Source organism: Mobula birostris, chromosome 6, assembly GCF_030028105.1.
Source record: "Mobula birostris isolate sMobBir1 chromosome 6, sMobBir1.hap1, whole genome shotgun sequence".
NCBI lineage: Eukaryota > Metazoa > Chordata > Chondrichthyes > Myliobatiformes > Myliobatidae > Mobula > Mobula birostris.
Window position 1 is genome coordinate 172,042,171 of NC_092375.1, and position 19,318 is coordinate 172,061,488.

The following is a 19,318-nucleotide window of genomic DNA, read 5'->3' on the forward strand; positions in this document are numbered from 1 at the left end:
AGCCCCTGTCACAATGGTAACACAAGTTGTTTGGCTGGGCCTGTTTCTGTTTGGACGATATAATTTTATTCACACTCACTTTCATTCCTCATTGCAACTGAATGACATCTCTGTCTGCAGTGTCCATTGATACAGCAATTTCAATTGCTCTTTTGAATGTAAGATGTGCGTCAGTCAGGAGTTGTTTTTGAATGCTTTCTTTTAAGATTCTACAAACTAAACGATGTCTTAGTGTCTCATTAAGCTCATTACCGAATTAACAATGCTCAGGCAATCTCTTCAATTCTGCCATATAAGCTGAAAAGGACTCACCTTTCTTTTGATTTCACTTATGAAACCTAAAGCGTTCTGTATCAACAATGGCTTTGGTTTTAAGTGTTTCTGCATTACTTTTGCAACAGCAGCAACAATCATTTCTGATCATTTGGTTGGGGCAGTCAAACTTCGAAACAGACTATATGCTTTTAAACCCAATGCACTCAGCAAAATTAGCACTCGCTTTCCACTGGCTATTTCATTTGCTTCAAAATACTGTTCCAATAGCTCAGTATACATGAGCCAATTACCCGTTGTGTAATCAAACTGGTTAATCTTTCCGATGTAGCCAGCCATTTCTGCTATTTTTTTTAATGATTATTATCACCCAGTACGCACTCTCTATGAATCCTGAATTCTTCCATTTACAACCTTTATATAAAAAAAGAACTTGATTGTTTCTTCCCTTCCAAAGACCGACTCCATATGCTTGGCTGTTTCTTTCAAATTCAGTTATTCTTTGCATGTTTTTTTTATTGTTAGCATGTCTTATTGCACTTTTAACAGGTCAGCCACTGTCTCAGGCTTGCTTTAAAAAATACCTCGTCACCAGTGTTATGTTTTGTAACTTCAAAACATTAAACTAATTCAAAAGAAAACACAGGAGTCCAGGAATGCAGGTCTGGCTTCACCTTTACTTTAAGCAAGGTGTGCACCTATCATGTGGCAGAGAAATGGCTTATGCAGTTAATGTATTTTTATATAGAATCTGTAATGAATTATTTAAATGAACAAGAATGCTTAATCAAGCAATACACACACACACACACACACACACACACACACACACACATGATTACTCTAACATTATCGGAATATCAAATTAACAACAGCCCCCACATCTCAGAATGACCTTGTATTGTCTGTCAGTCAATGAAACCAATGTCTGGACGTCCTTCAAGAGGGTAAATCCACAAAAGGCTTTTTGTCCCTATAGTGAAACTGGCAGGGTGCTGAAGAACTGTGCAGACTATCTGGCTGGAGTATTTAAGGGCATGTTGAACTTCTTAATTCTGCAGTCCGAAGTTCCCACTCAAGGCACCTTAAATCAGGAAAATCACCGTTATGTATATGGAGAAAATAAAAACAAAAGAAATAGGCTCAAGATTCAATTTTGAAAGTCAATGTTTTTCTGCAACTTGCAGTCGAATTATATCAAGAAACTGATCTCATTAACATGATAGTAACTAATTTCCTTAGATTCAGTAATTAATCCTAACCATAAATGTGACATACACAACTAACACATAAGTCACAAGGTATGTAAAGAGCTGTCCCATACATACAATGATCATTTGGACATCACATGGGCAGTAGTGTCTCACACAGGTAGAACCTGCCAGTGGTGCTGGTGTCGTATAGTCGAGCAGTGTTAGGCGGAGGATTTGGTTCTGTTACTTTGAAATTCTAAGTATATTATTGTTCAGGCTGTAGGTTTTTGCTGCTGCTGACAATAAGAGATGTGAATAAATCAACTTTTGTATTGTAGTTAGTCTTATAATTATATATGTAGCAAGAGAGAAGTGGAAACAGGATGTGAGGTTTAGGTTAAATTAATTTAGCAATGAAATTTTTTCCAGTGTTGGTATTTTCAAGATGCAGTTGACAGAGAAAAAATGGTTCATAGAATAATGTAGGATTTTATAGGAAAGAAATGCAATTTAACTCCTAAAAGTCCATGTTACTCCATGATACTCCAGAAAAGTCTTTGTCAGTCTTGTGTGGAACTAGTCATTGACTGAAGACAGAAGAGAAGTTGTAGTACATATTACAGAGAAACCTACAACACAATAAAGGCCCTTTGGCCCACAATGTTGTGCCAACCACGTAAACTACTTTAGAAACTGCCTAGAATTACCCTTCTGCATTGCCCTCTATTTTTCTAAGCTCTATGTACCTATCTAATAGTCTCTTAAAAGACCCTGTTGCAGACAAACGCAATCCAGGTGGTCTTCCATGGAGCAAACACTGGAGAGCTGCACAATGGGAGGGACCAGCTCCAATCCAGCACACCCATGCACCGTTGCTCTCTTCCACACTGTCTCTGGTGTCTCCTCCCCTGGGCGACTGCAACAGGCGACACCACGGCACGAGGGCCTGGACCGCACAGCACTCGAGACCTTGCAACTCCCCCCTCCATCGGTCTCTCCAATGAGCCAAAGAACTAGACTTGCAGTGTTCTACATTACCAATGTCCAACAGGGTCTTGCAGTCATTTGTTGGACTGTGTACCACTTCCATGCACCTCTTCCGACACCTTCTTCCCTGGGTGGCTTTAGCAAGCGACAACATGGTACTCAACAAGCCCATACTGTCTAGTAACTCAGTAGTGAGGTAGAGCTGCAGTACTTGATGTTCTTAATATCCAGCAGTATCTTCCAGTCATAGGAAAGGCGTAAAGGATGAACAATTACGCCATTGATTGAACCCGAAGAGAAAGCTTCGACCAACTTACTGGATGTTGCAGTATGTAGAGAACTGCATATTTTATCAGAATCAATCAGGTTTATTATCATTGTCATGTGTCATGAAATTTGTTGTTCTGAGGCAGCAGTATGGTGCAGAAAATAAAATATTACAAATAAATAAATAGCGCAAAAGAGGTGGTAGTGTTCGTGGAATGTTCAGAAATCTGATGCCAGGGGGAGAAAGCTGATGCTAATATTCTGTGTGTGGATCTTTAGGCTTCTGTACCACCTCCCCAACGTTATTAATGAGAGGAAGGCCTGTCTCATGCAGTAAGGGTCCTTGATGATGAATGCGGCCTTATTTAGGCGCAGGCTTTCGAAGATGTCCTCAATGGTGAGGAGGCAACATCCATTATTAAGGACCTCCAGCACCCAGGGCATGCCCTTTTCTCACAGTTACCATCAGGTAGGAGATACAGAAGCCTGAAGGCACACACTCAGCGATTCAGGAACAGCTTCTTCCCCTCTGCCATCTGATTCCTAAATGGGCATTGAAGCTTTGGACACTGCCTCACTTTTTTTGTTAATATACTGTATTTCTGTTTTTTGTACATTTTTAAAACCTATTCAATATACGTAATTGATTTACTCATTTATTTTTTTTCTCTGCTGGGTTATGTTTTGCATTGAACTGCTGCCGCTAAGTTAACAAATTTCACGTCACATGCCGGTGATAATAAACCGGATTCTGATTCTGATGGGTTATGCTGAGTCTACGCTCCTCTGCAGCCTCTGTCGATCCTGTGCATTGGAACCTCCACACCAGGCAGCGGTGTAACCGGTCAAAATGCACCCCACTGTACACCTGAGGAAAATTGGCAGACTTTGATGACATGCTAAATGTCCTCAAACTCCTAATGAAGCATTGCCGCCGGTGTGCCTTCTCTGAGATTGCATCAATATGTTGGTCTCAGGATAGACCATAACTGAAGTTGCTCACCCTCTCCACTACTGACCCCCCCCCGCCCCAAATGTGGATTGTTGTGTGTACGCCTGAGCTTGCCTTTCTGAAGTCCATGGTCTTGCTGATGTGGAATGCAAGGTTGTTATTGTAACACCGCTCAACCAGCTGTTCTGTCCCACTCCTATAACAGTGGTGTCATTGGTGAATTTAGAGATGGTGTTAGAGCGGTGCCCAGCCACTCAGTCACGAGTATGGCCATCCTCAAAATCTGAGTGACTGTGCAAGAAGGGGACTAGTGAGGGAGGCCACCAAGAGACCGGTTGCAACTGTGGAGGAGTTACAAGCTTCACTGGCTGAGATGAGAGAGACTGTGCATACAAAAACTGTTGCCTGGGTGCTTCACCAGTTGCAGCTTTATGGGAGAGTGGCAAAGAGAAAGCCACTGTTGAAAAACACTTACATGAAATCTCAGCTAGAGTTTGCCAGAAGGCATGTGGGAGACACTGAAGTCAGCTGGAAGAGGGTTCTATGGTCTGATGAAACCAAAATTGAGCTTTCTGAGCATCAGACTAAATGTTATGTTTGGCGTAAGCCAAATGCTGCACATTATCAAAAACACACCATCCCTACTGTGAACAATGGTGGTGGCTGCATCATGTTGCGGGGATGTTTCACTGCAGCAGGCCCTGGAAGGCTTGTGAAGGTAGAGGATAAAATGAATGCTGCAAAATTCAGGGAAATCCTGGAGGAAAACCTGATGCACTCTGCAAGAGAACTGTGACTTGAGAAGATTTTTTTTCTAGCAAGCCAAAGCTACACAGGAATGGCTTAAAAACAACAAAGTTAATATCCTGTAGTGGCCAAATCAGAGTCCAGACCTCAATCCAATTGAGTATTTGTGGCTGGACTTGAGAAAGGCTGTTCGTTCACGATCCTCATGCAATCTGACACATCTTGAGCACTTTTGTAACAAAGAATGGGGAAAAATTGCAGTGTCCAGATGTGCAAAGCTGATAGAGACCTATCCACACACATTCAAGGCTGTAATTGCTGCCAAAGGTTCATTTACTAAATACTGAAGGAGGTGAGTAAGTATCCAATCAGTTATTTTGTGTTTAATAACATTGGACAGCAAATTTCTTCAAAAATGTTGCTTCCTCAGAATTTTTTTTTGTTTATGATAGACTGCTTGAAGATGAACACAAATATAATTTCAGACTACTTGTATCACGTAAGAATTTGGAGAAACAACAAATTAACTTTTATTGAATATCATGTGTTTAATTGCATAATGGTGCTGATGCTTTGCAGTAGTTCAACTAAGTTAAAAATATTTTGTTAATGATTTTCATTTGTACTCAGTGTCTGAGGCTTCTCGCTTAAGTGTCCAACAATAATTCGCCAGCATTGATGGATCCCAGTGGCCCTGGTATCTTTTCTCCATGACCGCAATGGCCTGGTGAAACCTTTCGCCATGCTTATCACTAACAGCACCAACATGTGCAGGGAAGAAGTCCAAATGGGAATGCAGAAAATGAATCTTTAGTGACATGTTGCATTTCATAGTTTTATATGCTTGAAACATGCTTTCAACCAGCTGCATGTAGTTTGGTGCCCTGTGGATGCCGAGAAAAACTTCACCAACTTCCTTGAATGCCTTCCATGTGATTTTCTCTGGTCCCTCTAGAAATTCTTCAAATTGCCTATTATTGATGACCTGTTTGATTTGTGGACCAACAAAAATGCTTTCCTTAATCTTGGCATCAGTTATTCTGGGAAGCATCTGTCTCAAATATCAAAATCCTTCTAGAAATTTTTGTGCCTGGTGATAGCAAATTCCATCCTTACAGTTCTGAACCCAATAATTATCACTAAAACCTGTCCTGTCATGCAGCAGCCACGCTGCCTAAGCATGACCAAGCATGCTCAGACAAGATAGGAAACTTTCCACTTACATTGTAGGCAACATTTCAATTGACTTGAATTATGAATTGAAATACTAAACATAAGTGATTTCAAAAAATGGTGCGTGATAGGGAAATTTTATGGTGATTTTCATGATCAGTAGCCCAAAATTCATAAGATACACCTAAAGGTATTCAGGAAGCAAAATCTTTGTTGTCCAGTATAATTGTAATAAATTTGGACCAATTTGTAAAATTTTGTTTTCACTTTGATGCAAAAGTGTCTTTTCTGTTGATCAGTGTCAAAAAAGGCAAACTAAATGCCCTGTGGTTCAATGTTGTAAAATAATAAAACATGAAAACTTCCAAGGTGAATACTTTTTATAGGCAGTGTAGATTAATTGGATGTCGATAAAGTGATGCTAGGCACTGGAATATCAGTACGTAAGATGACTGATAGGAAATGATATAGTAGTGGTGGTTCAGAGCATGGAGGGATCGGTTAGTGGGCGGCGATGTTGAGCAGCCTTACTGCTCGGGGAGGTAATTGTTTTTGGGTCTAGTGGTCTTGGCGTGGAAGGTAGGTAGCCTTCACCTTGATGGCCATGGGACAAATAATCCTTGAGCAGGGTGGGTGGAATCCTTCATGATGTTACTGGCCTTTCTGTATTTTGGCCTTTAATGGCAGGTAGGCTAGTGCCGGTGCATTGGACAGTTTTGACTACCCCTTGCAGAGCTGTCCTGCCCACCGCAGAGCAGTTTCCAAACCATGTAGTGATGCAGTTTGTACGGGTGCTTTCTGCTGTGCATCTGTAAAATGGTATGATATGGATGTACGTAGTCCAGCTCTCCGCAGCCTCCTCAGAAAGTAGGAGTGTTGGTGAGCTTTCCTGATTGTGTAGTTCGTGTTCTGGGACTATGAGAAGATGTGTGAAATGTGCCCTCCCAGGAGTTGAAACTGCTTGCAGTCTCCACTGTTGTGCCAGTGATGTAAAGATGGGTTATAGAACTGAGTAATTTGGAAGGGAGTTCTATCTGTGATGGTGGTAGAGGGAATGGGAAAAGATCAGGGTGCTTCAGCTGAGGGAGTTACTTTAGGGCCTGTGATGCGCTAAGGAAAGGATTTTTGAAAGGTTTTCCTGAACGGTGTATGGATATCAGGAGAATAAAATACAGATGCTAAGAGTAAGAAATAAAAACAGATCATGCTGGAAATACAAGCCAAGCTGCATCTACGGGAACTGAAATGGAGCTTTCAGAGTCTTTGGCCTGAGGCATTAACTCTGCTTCTCTTCCCTTTCCATAGATATGGCCCAAGCTGCTGAGTATTCCCAGTATTTTCTGTTATTCGTGAATAGTGAATTGGAGAAACCACTTGCATTTTAAAATTGAGTATTTATTTTGAATTATACAGCTACTTTATGGAAGCCCTCCCGCACTTCCATGAACAGAATTAATAGGTGTAAGTTTACAGTATGACAACAGTGGTCTGTGTGGTTTAGCTAGAGTTACATGCATGTGTGGTAGGATGAAAGAGGATCTGGTGGTATTACGGAGGTGTGGATATACAGTACTCTGGGTGCAAGGATCTTCATAAATACTGTAGTTTGTTCATGTGTTTTTTTTTGTTGCTGGAGCCTCAGGTTTAGCTAGGGAGGGGATGGCAGAGTGTTGGTTGCTCAACTAATCTTAAGATCCTGACTCCTCCACAACCTTGAAAGATTAGATGAACCTGGATGGAAGGGACACTAAACGATCAGTGTGATCTGTCATTCTAAAATTGGAAAGCTAGAGGGACAATGGACTCAGCTGCTCTAAAATGTTGTGCTATGGTTTGTCACTGAAACCCCTGTATAGTGGGCGTGTAGACTATCTGGAGTGCTTCCTAAGCAATGGGATGGATTAACCTGTCAGCATGGGAGAAATGGCACCCATCTGAAACTGTTTATCTTACTCTAAGTTAGTTTTAGATCTTACCTTTTGTAACACGATTTCCTGTGGCACAAGTATTGGGTCTTTGGATTATTTGTAAATTAAATTCACTGCATAAAGGGAACCTCTAAAGACGTGTGGAATTTTCCAACAAAATTCCAATTCAATCAATGCTGATTTTCAATGACTTTTGCTTTCACTTCATATTCCACCTGCCCCATCTAGCAATGATCAGGTCATTTTACATTCTCGTGGTCCACTGGCTGTTACATCAAATAGTTTATAAATTTAACAATTAATCAACTGAGAAGTTGCAATTGGCAAAAGTTGTAACATTTCTGATTTGAACAATAAAACAGAAATAAAACAGAGATGTTGGAGCTCTGAAACAAAAGTAATAAAATTCCAGAAACGCTCAGGAGGCCAGTCAGCATCTGTGAGGAGAGAAATAGAGTCAATGTTTTCAGTCCGTGACTCTTCATCAAAGACAAAAAGTGAGGAAATCAAAGAATTAAAAGATTGTTACCAGGCAGCTACATTTATTTGAAATCCTTTTTCATGGAATTTGTAGAACTAAATATGTTACTGTCCATAAATCATACACAATTTTTAGAAGCGATCTGTGTGAGAACAGAGAAGTTGTTTGGTATGCAAGTCAGACAGTACAGTAGCTTTGCTGTTGGGAAAATAATTGAATTATTGAACACTAGAAAGTTAGTGAGTACTTTTATGGACTAAGTTTGCCTGCTATATCTGAAATATCAAAAATAGCTTCTATGGTGGCCAAGTGACAAATTGGAGAAATGTAAATTAAAAATAGTTTTATTACATTATATCAATGTCAGAGGTGACAACTCTTGAATGCGATTTTAAACCAAGGCTTCCCTCTGCCCTTGGAGATGGACTTTTAAAAAAATCATGGCGCTGTTTTTTGTAGATTATAAATACATTTCCAGTTTCTTTTAACTGCCCAGTATTTATTCCTCAATCAGCATTATTTAAAAACAGATTTATGTTTTTATTTCACAAATCTACATATGGCAATTTTCTGCATCCTTTACATTATGGCAGTCAAAGTATATTAAAGACCTTTGCAATCCAAAGTAGATTTGTAAATTGGACCTAACATTGGCTCTCTGGCAGGAAGCAAATAATATTTTATTGACTGAAAGGTTGTTACCAGTGGAGTTCCATAGCAATTAGTATTCAATGTATTACATTTTGTTCACATAACTGTAGGAGACGCGATAGGGAAGTTTGCAGATGATGCAAAGTTAGTCCATCTGATTAACAATGATAAGGAAAATTTTGGACTATAGGCAAAAATAGATGGTCTGGTCATCCATGCAGGGAAGAAACAGATGGAAAAACATGAAGTAAAGCATTTGGAGAAGTTTAAAGTTCAAAGTAAATTTACTTATCAAAATACTGTACAAATATGTTGCCATATGAAACCCTGACATTTATTTTCTTGCAAGCATAATAAATCCAAAATAGAATAATAACCATAATAGAATCAATGAAAGACCTCATCAACTTAGGTGCAACAGACAACAAACTGTGCAAATACAAAAAGAAAGAAATAAGAATAATAAATAAATAAATAAACAAACAATAAATATTGAGAACGTGAGATGAGGAGTCCTTACAAATGTGTCTATAGGTTCTGGGAACATTTCAGTGATGGGGCAAGTGAAGTTGAGTGGTTAGATTAGATTAGTTCATGAGGACACGCAGTCCTCTTATTGTCATTTAGTAATGCATGCATTAAGAAATGATACAATATTCCTCCGGTGTGATATCACAGAAACACAGGACAGACCAAGACTGAAAAACTAACAAAAACCACATAATTATAACATATAGTTAGAGCAGTGCAACAGTACCATAACTTGATGAAGAACAGGCCGTGAGCACAGTAAAAAAGTTTAAAGTCTCTCAAAAGTCCCACATCTCACAGAGATGGGAGAAGGAAGAAAACTCTCCCTGCCATGCCCAACCACAGTCCGACTCTGAGTCGTGCGAAAACTTCGAGCTCTGATCAGCCCTCTGACACCGAGTACTGAGCACCATCTCTTCGACCTCAGTCTCGGTCGCCAGCAGCAGGCAAAGCCGGGGATTTTGGTGCCTTCCCTCTGGAGATTCTCGATCGCACAGTAGCAGCGGCAGTGAACCGGGCATTTCAGAAATTTCTCCAGATGTTCCTCTGTGCCTTCTCATGTCCGTCTCCATCAAATCAGAATTGTGCACGGTATCCTACTTACAAATATGATATCATTTCATCGGAGAGCTGCGCGCGCTGAGTCGCGTCGCCATCTTCTCCTCCCACCTCCCCTTTGGAGGGGTTATCCCCTTTGGTTCAAGTGCTTGATGACTGAGGGGTAGTAACTGTTCCTGAACCTGGTGCTTTGAGTCCTGATGCTCATGCACCTTTTTCCTGATGACAGGAGTGAGATGTGAGCATGTCTTATGTGATGGGGGTCCTTGATGATGGATGCTGCTTTTCTGCGACAACACTTCTTTCACTACATTCAGATATGGCCCGGATGTGTAGAGAAAGACACTGAACTTGGTCAACATTTCACTGACTTTAATGAGAACTGTTGCGGAATTTAAAGGAAAAGGAAAACAATAAACACTAGGCCAACAGGGCTGTTAGCTAAAACTCTCAAACTGAAAGTTAAGTGCCAACACTGTGGCTGGAAGCAATAACCAAATACTAAATGAATACCGTTCCTTTACAGCATCTGTCAAAATGGTAGAGTGTAAACATTGCTGTGCTTATGGTCAAGTCTTGACAAGACTCAAACAAAAAGAAGGGACTTAAATACCACCATAATGAAACAGTAATTAGCCAGAACGTGCATACTCATGAGCACAATTGTCAAATCTGTTGTGTAACCCGCCTGCAGGCACACAGAGACTCCACAGCAGAGTCCATGGTTGTGACAGTTTCGTGGAGATGTGCTCAATGGTGGGGGATGGCATTACACGCGATGGGCCGGGCTGTATCCGCTACTTTTTGTAGGACTTGCTGTTCAGTGCAGTAAAGTAAGGGATTTCCAATAAATTGGAGGAAATTGAGCATAATGGTGGTAGACTTTGGAATGAGTGTGTGTGTGTGTGTGTGTGTGTGTGTGTGCGTGCGTGCGTGTGTGTGTGTGTGTGTGTGTGTGTGTGTGTGTGTGTGTGTGTGTCCAAAGATCCTTAAAAGGTAGTAAAACAAGTGGTTAGTTAGTAAGGCATTGTGGATCCTCTCCTTTATCAGCTAAAGCACAGAATAAAGACCAGGGGAACTGTGTGTGAACCAGCTCACCCATAGTCTGAGCACTGCACAGAGTTCTGGTCATTACATGACTGCACTGGTGAGGGTTCAGAGGAGATTTATGAAGAAATAAAAGACTGCCATCACTGGAATCTAGAGAAACAAACAATTTTTATGAAGTTTTTGCCTGGACTGGAAAATTGTGTCAATGATCAAATAAACTAGGATTATTAGTGGGATTAAAAACCAGTGGGCACAGATTTAGAGTAACTGGTTGAGGGGAAGCTGAATTTATTTTTCACTGGAGCCACTGCCTAAAGGGTCGATAGGTGCAGAAAACTGAAAGATAGTGTTCAGATACAATATATACATCAAAGAGCCGTGACCTATCTGTTATGGGCCAAGAGTTGGAAAGTGTGATTAGACTGGGAAATTATATTTTTATATGCACAGTGGGCTGAATTGCCTGCCTCTGTGATGTTATGCCTTCTGTTCACAACTGATTCATTGAATGTAAAGCTCTCTTGGACATGCAAAAGTTGTGAAAATTGCAAGTATTTCTCTCTCAATTATGCATGGTCTATTTGGGGAATTTGACTTGCCTGTGAAATGGAGCTAGTACTCTTTGTAAAGCTGTCTGATGTGCATAGTGTTATTGGTTCTCATTAAAACAGAATGTGGGTAAGTAATTGTTTACAGACTTCCACAACAGACACACAAAGGATTTCTGTAGTAATGTTATCTGCCTTTACATTTAATTCATGATTATTTATATTACTTTGTTTCAAAGCTGATAACTTGTTTCCTGTAGGTATTCCTCAAGTATTATCAAGTAGAACAGTTAAATTTACTACTCAGAGAAGTCATTGCCAGTATTGTGGTTATTCAAGCCCACATCAAAGGATGGCTGGGAGCCAAGAGATACAAGCGAGCCCAAGCACAAAAACAAAACAATGCCATCATCATCCAGTCAGGTATGCACAAACTGTTGCTAATAAATAGAATAGGATTGTTTGAAACTGTTTAAGTCTATACTGTTTACATCTAACTAGCACTACAAAGAGCAGCTTTTAAATTGCAGATAGATGGGAATTCAGTCAGTCATTACATTAACACCCCACTTGCCGATACTGGTGAAGTTGTTCCTCAAGTGGGAGCACAGCATTTAACACTGTTGCCTCATAACTCTGGAGGCTTGGCTTCAATTCTCGGTGATGCCTGTATAGAATTCTCCCATGAGTGCATTGAATTACATTGGACATGAACCCAGTGGGTTGAATAGCACAATAAATAAACAAACAAACAAAATTGCAGCAGGTTAGGCACAGTAACATCATTTTGCTGAAAGAGGTTTTGTAATTTACGGTTTGAATGTTTTGTGGTTTTCTCACCAGGTAAAAATAACGGGAAAAATAGACAAGAAGAGGGGTAACCTGACTTTTTTCACTTGTTGGGCTTAGAGTAGCAAATAAAATTTAAATTTCTCTAAAACAAGAGAGAATCTGCAGATGCTGGAAATCCAAAGCAACACACACAAAATGCTGGAGGAACTCAGCAGGTCAGGCAGCATCTATGGAAAAGAGTAAACAGTCAACCTTTCGGCCGAGACCCTTCTTCAATAGTGAAGGGTCCAGATGAAAGGTCTCGGTCCGAAACATTGACTGTACTTTTTTCAAAGATGATGCCTGGCCTGCTGAGTTCCTGCAGCATTTTTGTGTGCGTTGCTTTAAATTTCTCCTGTTCAGATGTGATTAGTTCAGGTATTTTTAATCTACAAAATTCTTGAATGTTATGAGTGGCCTCTCTCCACACAAAATTACAATTATCTTTACCAACAACTACCTCCTTTCTTATTTAGGTGGAGAAATAACCTGGAAAGTACAGATAAACCATAAGACATAGGAGCAGAATTAGGCCATTCAGCCCATCGAATCTGCTCCACCATTCCATCATGGCTGATCCTGGATCCCACTCAACCCCATACACCTGCCTTCTCACCATATCCTTTGATGCCCTGACTGATCAGGAAATGAACAACTTCCACCTTAAATATACCCACAGACTTGGCCTCCACCACAGCCCGTGGCAGAGCATTCCACAGATTCACTACTCTCTGTAAAAAATGTTCTCCTTACCTCTGTTCTAAAAGGTCACCCTTCAATTTTGAGGCTGTGCCCTGTAGTTTTGGATACCCCCACCACAGGAAACATCCTCTCCACATCCACCCTATTTAGTCCTTTCAACATTCGGTAGGTTTTTCAACATTACGTAGGTTAACCAGATGAACCATTGCTAATACTAAAATTGTGGATGTAAGAATAGAGAGGAGAAAAAATGGCTTGAACTGTCCTTGAGTGCAAGATCAGTGTTATACCTGAAGCACCAGCAGAAGCAGCTGCTCTTGGGCCTGTTGAATTAGCCCTTGGACCTTATTAGCCTTATTCTGGGAAGCCACAGTGGCACTTTGCTTGTGTTCATTGGGCTGACTGAAATGCTCTGAGCATTGCGTAGATCTCTAGTTTGTTGGGGGCTGGGGGTTAGGAGAAGTGGGGAGGAATGGGAGGGTGAGGAAAGGTGGTGATGTTGAGGATAATAAATATTAGGGAACTAGATGCAGGCTAGTAGCATATCAGTTTTTCAAAGTTTATCTAAGTTGATCTTTTTGACATTTTTCTAAACTTGTTCTAAAGCATAATAATGAGATCAAGATCATCAGTATCAAAAGGACTGACTTTTCCTCAAAGCCTCAGAGCCATCATTAGCCAATTTTCATTAGAAGGCTCATTGTAGCCCTGTAGCTAAAATTACAAATAAAACATTAATATTATTGTAGCACTAATTTTCAAGTGCAGTGGTAGCATATCCAAATGTCTATCAGCAAAGCAAAGGCTTTGCAATATTTTGTGTATTTCATGTAATATAATTTGTACTACTTTGACACTTGTTTTGCATAAAAGGCATAAAACAAATTAGTCTATTGCAGATCATTTATTCAGTATTTCAAGTGCAGGTTGAGCCATATGTTGTAAGCACAGAGAGAAAAAAACAGGATATCTGGTGAAGGAATGAATTTAAAGCTCTGCTGTGCTGACTTAAAGGACACACCAGCACATGCTTAGATAATTGCACCAATGTGCTCTTTTCCTTTGAAAACACAACCAGCTTCCTCCACAACATATTGTCTCATATGGACAATGGTTTGCAGAATTTGAGAAACTTGCAAAGCTTTTTAAAACACCCAACTTTAATCACCATTTTCACAAGCATCTTAAATATTTATGCTTGTGATGATATTAGATTGCACGTTTACTTCCTGTTTCTCACATCTTTCTGTTTATACCAGTACTGGATACCAACAAAAATGAAATTAATTCCCCAAAATAATGTGCTTACTGAGACAGATGCATTTATTGTTTGGAATTTAAGCCAAAAACTGCTTGTAAGAATGTGCAAAGTGAAGGAAATGTAAAGAAAAACATCAGATGCAGAAGGAAGTCATTATCCTTCTCAAGCCTACACTCCAATCAATAAGATCATGGCTAATCCTTAGTTCTCTTTGCTTTCCTATCCTTACAATAAACTTGGAGGAAACTAGACATTTGCAAAATATTAGCAGTGAAAAATTTGAACAATGAGAAGGGGAAATGAATTTTCTAGATATCTATGTAAGTTAGTATTTTCTAATGTTTCTAACATCTATAAAAATGAATCATATATAAGACCATTAGACATAGGAGCAGAATTAGACAATTCAGCTCCTTCGTTCCATCATGGCTGATCCCGGACCCCACTCAAGCCCATACACCTGCTAAGTTTTGATGCCCTGACCAATCAGGAAACGCTCAATTTTTGCTGTAAATATACCCACTGTCCTGGCCTCCACCACAGTCTGTGACAGAGCATTCCACAGATTCACTACTCTCTGGCTAAAAACTTGGCCACAATGCTATCAATTCTGTCATACAAATCATTGGCCTATAATGTGAAAAGAAGTCCCAGCACCGACCCCTGAAAACACCAGTAGCCACTGGCAGCAACCAGAAAAGGCCCCCTTGATTCCCAGTCAGCTGATCTTCTATATGACATTCATTTTAATTCTGAGGGAATATAGATCAACCAAAGAGAGATTGCCTTTAATAATTATGCATCATATCCATTTTATTCCCTCCTATCACAAGCTCATCATTCTCTCATTTGTTATTAGCCTGGAGAGCATATGTTGCACATAAAATCTACAAGCAATTGAAGACACAAAGAAAAGCAGCAATTTGCATCCAAGCAGGTATGGCAAATGGTCTTAAAATATCATTTCACAATTATGAAACAAATTCTTGTAAATAGCACTTCTTTCTAACAAATAATGCTAATCCAATGGTAATGCATTATTCCCATGCCTATTTTCATACATAGCTTCCTTCCTTAAATGCCTAAATCATTATCATGACATGAACCATAATGACATTATAATCATTATGACCTGAATCCCATTATAATAAAAGCATAATAGGAAATGGTGGAACCATTATTGGAAGACATGGCTTGCAAACTTTGATGTGCTTTGTTCTCATGTCAGGCTTAGAATCTAAAGTGGTGGCTTGTTAAGGGTCAATGTGGCAGTGAATATTCCTGCCTGTTGTTTGAAGTATTTTTCACTTTTGTGACAAAGACTACGATATATGTGTATTTAATTATCTGCCTGGATTTAACAGCTTTTGAATTTTGGTATTACTGCTGTCAGAAAGTGAAAGTTGAGAAGTTTGTCTGAGTAACTAGTGGAAGTTTTGTATCTCTACTTGAACCTCAAACTTATCCATGAGGCCTTTAGCCTTTGCTGTAGCTGAGAGTTGTCAAGGAGTTTAATGTGCACCATGAGCAACACCTCTAACTTCCGGTAAACTTCCCACCCCTCCCACTTCTCTTTTTCTTCATTCCATATTCTGGTACCCTTCTCAGCCTTTCTCTTCTCCTCATTTCATCATCTCCACCCTTCAACTCCTTGCTCCCTTTCTCCCATGGTCCACTGCCCTCTCCGCTCAGATTCATTCTTTTCCACCCTTAACCTCTTCCACTTCAATCACCTTTCAGCTGTGCACTTCATATCCCCTCCCCCACCCACACGCCTTCCCCCACCCCTGGTTTTAACAATCACCTGTCAGCTTGTACTCCTTCCCCTCTCCCACCACCTTATTCTAGATTCTTCTGCTTTCCTTTCCAGTCCTGATGAAGAGTCTCAGCCTGAAACATAGGCTGCTTATTCCCCTCCATAGATGCTGCCTGACTTGCTGTGTTCCTCCAGCATTGTGTTGCTCAGATTTCAAGCATCACTGCAGAATCTCTTTTGTTTATGTGCACCATTTAGTTTGTTTTGTGCCTTATAATCCTGACAAAATATTCTAGTGTATTGCTACATTGATAGTACCGCTGTCAATGGTTATGAACCTTCCGATTTTTTGGTACAAAGCCAGTGAGGTGCTTCTCTTGCCCCATTGTCTGCATTCTCAACTCTTACTAATTTCCACACTTTCCATTCAGCCTTCACATACATAATGCCAAATGTATATATGTTAAAGCAACACACATAAAAGTTGCTGGTGAACGCAGCAGGCCAGGCAGCATCTCTAGGAAGAGGTGCAGTCGACGTCTCAGCCTGAAACGTCGACTGCACCTCTTCCTAGAGATACTGCCTGGCCTGCTGCGTTCACCAGCAACTTTTATGTGTGTTGCTTGAATTTCCAGCATCTGCAGAATTCCTGTTGTTTGTGTATATATATTAAATTACATTTCTTGCCTCAATCCTATTTTCTCAGTGAATCTAGATCTGTTTGTAATTCACTTTTCTCATCTATGGTCCCAATATGTAAATCTTAGATTGAGAGTTTGCTCATGAAATAGTTTCACAGTGCATCCTTAAGATTACAATGAAAATGAGAAAGCAGTAGTTAAGATGAGCTTTCTCTGGTAATTTATCAAAAGCCACCCGATAAGTTGCAATTTGCTACCTATGTCTATCTGACTACTGCTACTACTACATTGACTCAGGCTTAGGGGGCCGGCGTCAGGCAAGTAAGTAAGGCATAAGGCATATGTCTATCTAAGCATGCATGTAATAAAGTTCAAACAAGTTAAAAGGATGTATGTGTACTGATTTGAACATATATACTGAATGTGTCGTTCAAAATGCAATAAAGCAACATCATGCAACAAAGAAATATCAGAAGGTGTGATAAAGGAATATCAGAATCTTGTTCCAGTGGTTTGATTTCTGGAGTATATATAGGAACAGTGGGTTGGAGTGCAGGGGGGAGTAGGGATGCCAGAAGGGAAGTAAACAGTTTGAGTAATTGGCATAAAACAGGCTTTTTAAATTAGCTTTTGTTTGCTATCTGAGATGCACTCATATTTTAGTCAGTCACCAAATCTAACTTACAGAAGGGTTTTGGGATAAGGGGAAAGTTCTGATTGTCTTGCTTGTGTTATTATGTGTGTACATAATAAAGAACTTCAGTTCCCAGTGTACTATGGGGGCGGTTCACCTGGAACCAGAAGTGACGTTGGTGAACAGGTCAGACGTGCTCTTGGCGGGCTGGAGCGTCCCGAGTAAAATGTGGTCGAGCTGAAGCCATTCTGTGAATTAACAACGTGTTAGACTTTTACCCACGCAAGTTTGTTGTTAAGAACAAACATAGTATTGCCCACCATCCAGCAACCTCCGCTGCAGGAATAAACCACAGGTGTTTCCACATTCCTTTGTCACTATGCAAAAGATACATTCAAAAAATTTCACAGAATTGGATGACAGTACTTTTGGGACTCTGTTGCAGACCACGCCTGACACTCAAGTGGACTATATATCCTCTCCTCCATCAGCATGTACCTTGATGTAACAGTACCAATCGTAGGTCAGATCCCAAAGAAGATAATAGACTCGAACCTTTGCAATTGAGCCTATACTGTATTCCATTTCTCAAACTTTAAGGAATAGATTAGGTCATTGCATTCATAAGACCAAAAGGATTGGATGCAATTAGATTCTAACCAATCTTGTGGACTTCTGCTCATCAACTAAAAGATTTTCTGAAAAAAATCATTTAAATGTAGAAATGATATGTTAAATCTGTAACTACTTGTTTTAAAATCTTTACTGGTTTATTTATTAGTGCATTTCATCTGAAGATTTAGTCTGAGATTCCAGAAGAATTTGGTTGACAAGCTCCTATAAACTGAAATGTGCTGGAATCTAATCTCCTTTCATCCACTTCACTGTAAAAGCAGCAATGGTGCTATCCATCTGTCTCCTCACTTCCTCTTCTTTCTGATTCTTCTTTCACAAAACATTCGCTTACCAGTAACAAGATGCCTTTTCATACTGTCAACATTTTTCTCATCTCTAATGTAAATTAATTCTTTCTAGTATGTCTCAACAGAGATCAAAGTGGGGATATTAACCTTAGTAGGTTTTCTTTCATCAGAACCAAAAGCCATATACTGTGAGGGTAGTGTAAGAGGGCCAGTCTAATTGTTATCAATAGCCCTCCTCCGGGCAGGGTTCTGTCAACAGTAGCAAACGTTTCAAAGGCACTGATTTATATTTTGTAAATGACCTTATAGGTCCAAACAGTGATGGGGAAGTAGAAATTAAATTGAATAATTCTTGATCTCTTTGCTCTGCCTACTTTGATTTGTATGGAACTTTATTAATTTTGCATATATGATGTTGCTCAGTGCTTCTGACAGCAGATGCTCACAGGTGGAGAGAACAGGGAAAACTAGCTCCTTATGGAAAACTCCTGACTCATTTATTTTGTTCGTTTGTTAAAGCTATTGCTTTGAGGTAGATTACATTAGCATTTTTAAAAATAAACACATTTCTTTCAAGTACAGGAGCTAATGGCCCAAGGGTCTCGGATGGCCTAGACTATTCCCTAACCATTCATCCATCAAAAACAGATAAAAAAATAACAATACTCTAATAAACGTGCATACTTGTTTCTATATGTTTAATATTTTGCACTTTTACCAGAAGGATTAAATAAATATAAAACAGTCTTTACATTGCAGAACTGTACAAGATCAACATTTGAAAATGTACATCAACTTCATTCCAACTGAATATAATCTTCTTATGTTGATACTTATTCCTGTGCTGAATCGTTTCATGCTCTAGATGGTATTAAATTACCGGTCTCCACACATGTGCTGAGTTTTTTTCTTTGGCTACAGAAAATGACAGGAGATGCATATCTTGGATTATTCTGGGTTTATTCAATCATTTACTTCACTGTGAATAATTATTTATTTACTGAGATACAGTACAGAATAGGCACTTCTGGCACTTTGAGCTGTGCTGCCCAGCAACCCCCGATTCAACCCTAGTCTAATCACAGGACAATTTACAATAACCGATTAACCTACCAACCAGCACACACAAAATGCTGGAGGAACTCAGCAGGCCAGATCTCGGCCCAAAATGTCGACTGTACTTTTTTTCCATAGATGCTGCCTTGCCTGCTGAGTTCTGTGTGTTGCTTGG

At 39.8% G+C, this 19,318-nt stretch overlaps 1 protein-coding gene across 12 annotated transcripts in view; it reads left to right on the forward strand.

Annotated features, from left to right (window-relative positions):
• The window catches only part of myo3b (myosin IIIB), a 484,195-nt gene that overhangs the window by 327,291 nt on the left and 137,586 nt on the right, over nt 1-19,318 (forward strand). For 10 of the 12 annotated variants that reach the window (XR_011886449.1, XM_072261905.1, XM_072261908.1 and 7 more), the window contains 2 exons: nt 11,600-11,762; nt 14,993-15,070. The exons of 1 other annotated variant lie outside the window; for it this stretch is intronic. Coding sequence is in view for 10 of the 11 variants with exons in the window: in XM_072261905.1 (XP_072118006.1) it covers nt 11,600-11,762; nt 14,993-15,070 (241 nt within the window). In the remaining variant the exon portion in view is untranslated. The remainder of the gene's footprint in view (nt 1-11,599; nt 11,763-14,992; nt 15,071-19,318) is intronic. One more of the 12 variants, XM_072261912.1, reaches the window with a different exon arrangement.